Source organism: Octopus bimaculoides, chromosome 9, assembly GCF_001194135.2.
Source record: "Octopus bimaculoides isolate UCB-OBI-ISO-001 chromosome 9, ASM119413v2, whole genome shotgun sequence".
Taxonomy (NCBI): domain Eukaryota; kingdom Metazoa; phylum Mollusca; class Cephalopoda; order Octopoda; family Octopodidae; genus Octopus; species Octopus bimaculoides.
In genome coordinates, this window is record NC_068989.1 from 19,914,758 (window position 1) to 19,923,971 (window position 9,214).

The 9,214-nt window shown below is 34.6% G+C and overlaps 1 protein-coding gene across 2 annotated transcripts in view; it reads left to right on the top strand.

Moving 5' to 3' along the window:
* Nucleotides 1-9,214, top strand: part of LOC106876200 (uncharacterized) — a 42,877-nt gene that overhangs the window by 2,223 nt on the left and 31,440 nt on the right. For both annotated transcript variants that reach the window (XM_014924657.2, XM_014924658.2), the window contains exons 2-3: nt 3,916-3,991; nt 6,544-6,720. In XM_014924657.2, coding sequence (XP_014780143.1) covers nt 3,916-3,991; nt 6,544-6,720 — 253 coding nt within the window. The remainder of the gene's footprint in view (nt 1-3,915; nt 3,992-6,543; nt 6,721-9,214) is intronic.

Genomic DNA, 9,214 nt, shown 5'->3' on the forward strand with positions numbered 1-9,214 from the left:
CTAAAACCACAATTGTGGTTTTAGAGTCAGGATTTGACTGCTATTTTTTCAGCGTGGTGGTATCTCTTGATACCCTTGTGGTTTTAGAGTCAGGATTTGACTGCTATTTTTTCAGCGTGGTGGTATCTCTTGATACCCTGTATTATAATTTTATATATATATATATATATATATACATACATACACACCTGTAAAAATTGTTCTTGCATTTAATATGTAACCTCTAATTTTTGTATCGATCACGGTGGATCGGTCGTGAATTTCTTCCTTAATGTGTTCATTTTAATTTATCAGTAAATTAAAAAATTCAGTTTAAATTTTGTGCATTATCCTAATCATGCCTTGTTATTTATTCGTTTTGTTTAATTGGAAATAAAAATGCTAAGATTTATGGAGCCCCTTGAGTTACATCGATATATACGAGTGCCAGAAGTTCGTGTAGCACGTATAGATATTCCTAGATTGAAGGTTATTCCTATTTAGGTAACATCTGAAATTCATTTCAGTTGGACATGTCAGATTTCTAAGAATCGATTGTTCCGTCCCAAATGTAGGTTTTCCCTCCTTTTCGAATTTCATTGATTTCATCGGGCATTTGCCAAACAGTGGCTATGCATGGATCCTGGGAACTAGCTCGAAGTAGTTGGTGAAAAATTGATTATAGCCATCTCGTTCTTCTCTGTTAGAAATCACATTATTATTATTACTATTATTATATTTATTATTGTATATCAAATTGCCCCTCTAATAGTGTGTGATGTAATTCACATAGTAATCTGTCTGATTCGTAATTACCCATTCCAGTAATGCCTTATCGATTGTTTATAATGAAACTTCAGTTGGTTGCGGTCGATTATTTACGAATAAGCAATATATGTTTACATATAACGTAAATTGTCGTTTCCTAACCAGGTCTTGATTTTTATTTACATTTAGTGTATGATTTCATAATACGATTTAAACTGCGTATCCTTCTCAATCATTAATGAAGCTTTTATTTACCATTACGCGTTTAATATAATGAACTTTTTAAAATCTCTAATGGCATCATTGCTATGAAAGTGATATAAAAATTTGAAGAAAAATCCCAGCTCTGTAAGCGATTTCCCAGATGAACATTCATTTTAAAGGCACAACTGCTGTGCGTGTGATAAGCTTGCTGTTTATCTTGGTTTTGTAATGTTGATCAAGATATGTACTAAGAAACTAGTCTCATTTGTTCACTTACCCAACTTTTGACATAGCTCTATGACTTAAACAGCCATTTTTTCTGTGCCGTCATGGTTTTGACTTCAGTCAGTCGACCACATGAGTTGAATATGGTACTAGAAACGAATGTTAATTTCAGTTTGCCACCAATATTTACTGCACATATGGTTAAATTTGAAACTGACCTTTTTGTTAAGTCAACTTCAAGGGACAATAGTCGTAATCTCTCTAATGGATTGCTTTAGTTTCTGGCTGAACAAGAATAATGTGCTCTTCATAGTTAAGTGGTTAGTGCTTTCAACTAGAAAAAAACCCCTGCACAAATACAAGGCTCATCCCACTACGAAGAATAGTCAAAATTGTAATTCTAGGTCGTGCTTAATTCAAAGCAAACTTGTGTTTTCTTATTTTTCTATTCGTGTTGACATAGTTTGTATATAAATCTTACTATTCATTTTGTAATTCCTTCCTAATATGCTCGTAAACACAAATATTATACACTTCCTTTTCTGGCATACTAGCTAAACAGGCATGAGATATTGGATTGTTGTTTTACAGAGCTGCCAGTTAGGTGACACATGAGTTACAGTTAAATGGGATCTGCAAGTACATTCAGATTAGATAAATCTGATCTGAGTCCATATTACCATCATGTTATAATTGCAAAGGAAGTAGGTTTTTAAACTAAAATTCGGTGTGGTAATTTTACTTCCAAGTTATATTTATGGAAGTTGACAACTCAACATAGATGTTGGGTGAATAGAAATATTTTTAGTTTATAGCTAGTGATAGATCTCCAAGTTATAGTTATTGTAAGCATGTTAGAATTAACGAAGAATTTAATATACTGATAGGCATTCCCCTGTATTCTGTTCTCAGCCCCTTTTTATTCATTATAGTTCTCAAGGTAATAATGATTAGAAGAACTTTTACAGAATTTTTTGGAGGAGTGGTTTTGAGTCCAAACACCTCAAGCTCAGCAGAGTAAAGACTGGCATACTAATTAATAGCAAAAGAAAACTTCCTGTTCCTTCGTGGAAGTGACTTCAATAAGTTGGGCGAAAGAGAGTAGGTAGCAACTTCATAAGATGTTATCAAAGATACGTGAAAGAGGCAATGTTATATCCAGCAGGTTGATACAACCAACTAGTACTTCAGATATTATAGGAACTGCTCAGGTTGTTTGCTGTTAATTAAATAATTTTTGCTGAGAGTGGATTATAGTAAAAATATAGTAGAAGTATGGTAGGGATGGAAAAAAGGTTTGAGGATTGTTGACAACTTATAGTTCTTTTATTGTAAAGACAATGTATAAAATATTGTTATTGTTTTACATCTGCTTTCCACACCAGCATGTGTTGGGCAGCACAATATTATTCAAGTCAGTTCTTATTTGGAGTTACTGCCTTTCAGGTGGGTTAGAGGAGCACGTGTTGCTTGTATGTTTTATTTTGGGCTTGGTTTCTACAGTTTGATGCCCTTTTTAATGCCACCTTTTCATGGTGTTCTAAGCTCATTTATCGTGATAGCAAGTGTGAGTTTGCTTTCTGTTCCATAAACGAAAGAATCCTTGTTACTTTAAGCTATGTCTGTTCACTCATAGTAACATAAGGTGAAAAGCAGATAGTTGTGACAGGGGAAACAAAAGAAATGAGGGGAGATTGATCTATTGGGCAGTTTTGTAACTACATATGAAGTTAAAAGTGTGACTAGACAAAGAAAGTGTCATTTGATGCCTGTAGGAGGATTAATTATAGTGGTCTGGGTTTGTGAATTATTGTAATGAAAAGTGATGTGTCTTAATGGTGAATAGTATTTGTACATGAGAAAATGGTGATCATTACAGAACTTGGGATGTTGGGCTTCACAGATGAAATTATGCAGTATAAGTGTCAAAACCTGTCTAGTATATGCCAATATAGAAAAATAAATTCTTAAATAATAGTTTGGACATAATGTCTTGGTGTCAAAATAAAAAAAGACATTTTTCTTTACTACAGTATGCTTTGGCTGTTTGTTAAATAACCTCCTCTGGTCTTTTACCTTTTATTTTCTGTTTATTTTTACAAACTTTAGTCATCTACATAGTTGTTGTTATGATCACTTTGTTGTTTTTTACTGTGGACAATTTCAATTCATATCTTCCCTTACATTTCATTTTCTTTTGTTTAATTTGATACTCTATTGATTTAAAATTTTGAAGGAAAATTCACTTATAAAATGCTAATCATCCTGGATTGTTTGAATTTAGTATGATGGTAAATAGCTTAGTACTACTATAATCATTTATCTTACTCTCCCTCTCTCCCCCATCATTCAAATTGTATGGAATTAAAGCTGGAAATGATAAAAAAAAAGCATCATTACTTGACAGTCATGTGTGACCAATATTTACAGAAATATCTGATGTGTTCTTTGGTCAAACCAGTTTCAAAGAATAATTAAAAAAAAAATTAGCAAGTATTATCCTGTCTATCTCCTGGTCGGTGATATGATGTTGATAAATGTGTAATTTGCAGATCAACTCAGCTAACCTGTTTGGTAAGACAAAGCAGGTTGAACTGGCATGAAAATTATGTTGTCTTGATCATTGATTAAATGAAATGTTTTATCCTTATTACAATAAGATCATCATGTCATGTCCCAGAAAATTTAAGATATATTAACTTGAAGCTGTTATTAATGACTTGATTTATTTGTATTTAGGATGCACACAATTGCTTGGCAGAGTTTGATGAAGAAACCAGCACAGCTATGTTGGCAGTTTATGATGGCCATGGAGGTATAAATATTTTATAGTATCATTTGGTTGAATATGCAAAAGTGATTTTATATGAGAACATCTTGCTGCAGTCTCAATACATTTCTCCTTCTGAACTTGCCTCTCACCCACTCCTCACTTCATTCTAGATGCCATGGATGACAACTTCAAGAGAGCCTCTATATGAACACTCACCTGTTAAAGATAACAGCCAAAAGTCCCTCATCACACTCTACTAATCTTAAAAAGGGGAAAATCACATTGGGTAATGTGAGATTGGATGATCATGTCTGCTTAAATCAGAGTTGATCTTGGCTAAACAACAACAACTTTTTACCTAGGATTATGAAATTTAATAAAGAACCCCTTTCTCTTTCTTCTTGTTAAAGCTATAGTACAAGAATTCAAGACTGGTTGCCTCTGGAAATAGTAATGGTAGAAGAGCTCAATAGAAGAAGCAGTGCAAATAATCCCAGTTTCCAAACTTTTAGAGTGATGAGATATTGAACATGGCATTTGCAAACAACTAATGCATAATATGCCCTTAGGCAAATTTTCTATAAGTGTAACATCGTAATCTTTGAAAGAACATTGTAATTCACACAGCTTTTCAAATTGCTGATCAAGTCAGAGAATCTCCAGCATTCAAAATTAGAATGTGAGGCTTTCGATAAGAATTTCTCTGTAGTCTGTTGAAGGAGTTTGAGAAATTACCAAACCTGAAAGGGCAGCACAAAATTCTTGAAGCCTTTGGGCTTGTTGTGTAAGGAGGAAAGACATTTAATAATAGATACCCTAATAAGGGAACCTTTACATCATTGTGCAACCAACTAGAAATCACACCTTGTCATCATCTCATCATCATTTAATGACAAACTTTCCATGCAAATATTAGTTAGATGGGTTGACATGGTCTGGAATTGGTTCTTGTTTGGTGTTACTAGCCACTTTGTGTATGGCCAGAACAGCCATGCCTCTTGTTCTTTTTTATTTAGCATGGCTTCTTCAGTTTGATGTTCTTCCTAACACTTTGCAGAGTGTATGGGTTGCATGTTTTGTGGCACCAGCACTAGAGAGGTTGCCATGTCTTTGACAAGACTAAAAGATCTCTCAGGACCCAAAATGTCTCCATACATCCACTAACCACTTTAGAGTGTACTAGGTACATTTTTCATGGAAACTGCATTCGAAAAGGGTATGTCTCTGCTAAACTAAGGGTTCTCTTGACTCCATCATCCCTCCATTTATCCAACACTTCACATAATGCACTGGATGCATCTTATTGTAACATCAATACTTGTCAGGTTGCTTTGTTTCAGGATTCCCTACTCTACATTGTCTTGGTTCATTCAGAGCTAACATGATCATTTGAATGTGCAGAAGAGAGGGCAATTGCAGAGGATGGACCAAGAAGGTACTGAAGGAGTCATGAGTAGTAATGGAAGTGTATAAAGATAGGAATAGCATAGGATAAATAAATGGCTGTTACAAGATTGAAGGTAAAAAAGAGGGTAAGTGGTGGGTAGCTATATGAATGGTCAGTGAAAGGGAGAATATAATAGCTTTTATTATCCTTACTAATCTGATCTGAGGAAGAGGAATGATTTCCAGTGATATAGAAAGTGGACATTAAATGATGTTGATGAGTCCTTGATATATCATTGTCGTATTTGTGTACAATATTTAGTATAAACTAGTCGTATATTGTACATTAAGTTCCCCCACTTCCTTGTCATGGTGTATATTGTGTGTTCTTCAGGGTGGTGGTTCTTAATTACTTCCATCTTGTTTTCCCTTTGTTACCTGCTTTCAGGCCTTGCTGAATTATTCAACACCATGATACCATATTGCCCATAGTTTCACTGTCTCTTCTTTCCTCCTGTAGTTGTTCATCTCAATGCTGTCTCTACCTTCCTGATGGTCTGGCTGCCACCAAATGTGACCAAACTAGTTATATTTTTCAATATGTTATTGTGTCTTGGAGATACTGTGATGATACTCTTCTTATGAATTGTTTCTAAGATTATGGTATGAAATTCTCTGGATTTTTCTGGAACATCTTTGGTGGAAAACATCTGTTTTAATTTTTCTCAGTTGCCTTCCGTGTTTCACTTGCATATAGTGCCATTAATAATACAATGGTATTAATGTTGATGTTCAGTGTATTCACAGATATAATACAGTCATTTTGTTTAAACAGTATGGGCAGATTTGGCTGCTGTTTCTGACATGTTGAGTGTCTACATGCAAGTTCCTTCACTACTCCAAAATTGACATTACTGGTCAATTTTGTTTGAGTAGATTTAATTACATAATTTGCATGTGTTAATATTAGCTTATTACAGTCATGGGCAAACTATGCCCCTTGGGAATTTCTGAATGGTATGCCAGTGAAAAATTACCTTGAATTTTTTTTAATAGTGTAGCTTGCCTGATGGTAAACCATCTCTCATGCAGCCCACTTCCCGAAAAAGGTTGCCCATGCTTGCCTTATTAAATGCTTATATGCAGAAGATGAAATCATTACTTAATATTGCCAGTTGTATTAAAATAGTATTTTATTTTCCATCTAGGTTCTGAGGTGGCTGAGTATTGTGCTTTACACCTTCCTGATTATATAAAAAGTCTGCAGAGTTATAAAGATAACAATTTAAATTTAGCTCTGAAAGAAGCATTCCTTGGGTTTGATGCTACTTTAGTTACACCAGAAGTTGTCAAAGAGCTGAAAGCACTTGTTAATCTTGATAAAGGTAAGTACAAGTTTTTTTTTTATATATATCTTTTACTTGTTTCAGTCATTGCTGGTGCACCATCTGGAAGGGTTTAGTGAAACAAATCAACCCCAGTAATTGTATTTTTAAAACCTGGTACTTAGTCTATCAGTCTCTTTTGCCTAGCTTCTATATTATGGGGCATAAACAAACCAACACCAGCGGTCAAGGAGAGAAGGACAAATACACACACACACACACACAGATATACATATTAGTCCAGCTTTGCCTTTCAAATCTTAAACAGCTCATTGTATATAAAATAATACATACTGGGATTCATGGTATAAAAGTTCAGGCTTCTGCACAATTTCTGGCTACCAGATTCATTCACAAGGCATTGGTTGGTTCAGAGCTATAACAGGAAACTTGCCCAAGGTGCTACATAGTGAGATTAAACCTGAAACCATGGGGTTGCAAAGTGGGTTTCTTAACCACACAACCATACTTATTTAATTTTTAAAATTTCTTGAGTAAGTCACTACTCCTTCCTTACAGTTAAGTTGCTAGTTCACATTCATTAAGGTGGTGCATTGGCAGTGTTGTTAGAGCATCAGTTTGAATGCCTTGTGGTATTTGTTCTGATTCTCTGCGTTCTGAGCTCAGATCTCACTGAGTCAACTTAGCCTTTCATGCTTTCAGGGTTTTTTTCTTTTTGTAAAGAAACGTACCAATTATCAGAATGGTGGATTGGCTGAATTATAAGAAAGGACTAGATGCCTTGGGATATTCTTACTCTCCATGGACTGAGTCAAATTCAGCCTGGGTACCCAAGAGGCATTCTTGCCAACCCAAGCTTTGCATTCCAGTAAAACAAACCCGTGAAACAGAATAGCACTAAATTAAATGAAGCTAAGTGGAGTGCAGAGAAAGGTTCCTCCAGCTTGAAAGATGTGCCCTGATGAATGAATGAATATAGGTGCTAATAATAATTGTTTCTCATTTACGCACAAGCTATTTTGAAGTGAGAGAATTAGTTGATTGCATTAACCTGGCAGGTTTTGAAATCAGAATGTAAAACAGTTGGAATAGTATTGCAAGGCTTTTTTTTAAACGCTTTGTCAGCTGTGCCAGCAACTTAACCAATAATATCGAAATCTGTAAACACTGCACTTTTCTTGTTAGTATAATCTTTTTTTTTTCTTTTTTCTGTTAATACTATTGGGATACTGGTTTCTTCTCTGGTTGTGTGTTCTAACTTTGTTTTAAACCAACTGTATCTTGCACAAATATTCTACCTGTCTTATGTTAAAGCCTATCAGATCTAGCCTCTTAGACCTAACCTACAATGATATTCTAAAAATAAACTATAGGCACAAGAGTGGCTGTGTGGTAAGTAGCTTGCTTACCAACCACATGGTTCCGGGTTCAGACCCACTGCGTGGCACCTTGGGCAAGTGTCATCTACTATAGCCTCGGGCTGACCAAAGCCTTGTGAGTGGATTTGGTAGACGGAAACTGAAAGAAGCCCATCGCATATATGTATGTATATATATATATATATATATATATATATATATGTGTTTGTGTGTCTGTCCCCCCAACATCGCTTGACAACCGATGCTGGTGTTTATGTCCCTGTAACTTAGCGGTTCGGCAAAAGAGACCGATAGAATAAGTACTAGGCATCCAAAGAATAAGTCCTGAGGTCGATTTGCTCGACTAAAGACGGTGCTCCAGCATGGCCACAGTCAAATGACTGAAACAAGTAAAAGAGTAATACTCCATTGAAATCTTGAATCTACAGTATAATGCATGATTAATTGAAAACAGTATGAATAAATAAGTATTACATTTGACAGTATTCTGAATGCTAAAGGGTTAATCTGTTAGCATTTAATCTGGCCATATCTCTTAAATATTCTACCTGTTTTATGTTCGGACTGGCTTCTCACACCTATCCTACAATGTCATTCCATAGATACGTAATCACATTGAAATGCTGAAGCTGTGAGATAATGCAGGATTAATTCAAAATGCTGTGAATGAATAAGCATGACATTTGACAGAGTAACCTGAATGTTAAAGGGTTAATATCGTTGTACTTTTGTTAGTTTATCATGATAAACATAGCTGGTCTGCACTCTCACCAATGATTGACAATAGGAAAAGTTTATTTTCCCTCCTTCACCTGCACCAAAAATTTCTCAAAGAAAATTGTAAGTGCAGAAACATCACTAGACATATGTAGTATGTTATAGTTCTCTCTCTGTATTTCCAGGTGCTATATATATATATATATATATATATATAACTTTTATAAGTAATATTCTAAAAGAATATATAACTGAACTTATGTTGAGTGCTCAATTATCTTGAGCAAATAAATGTGTATATATGTGTTTTTATATTATTAATAAATTAATAAACTCATCAATAATATATTCAGGAAATCAATGTTTAATATTTTGACTTTTGAAAGATATACATCCAACATAACATGGTAGCATAATAAATTTAAAAGTTTAAAACA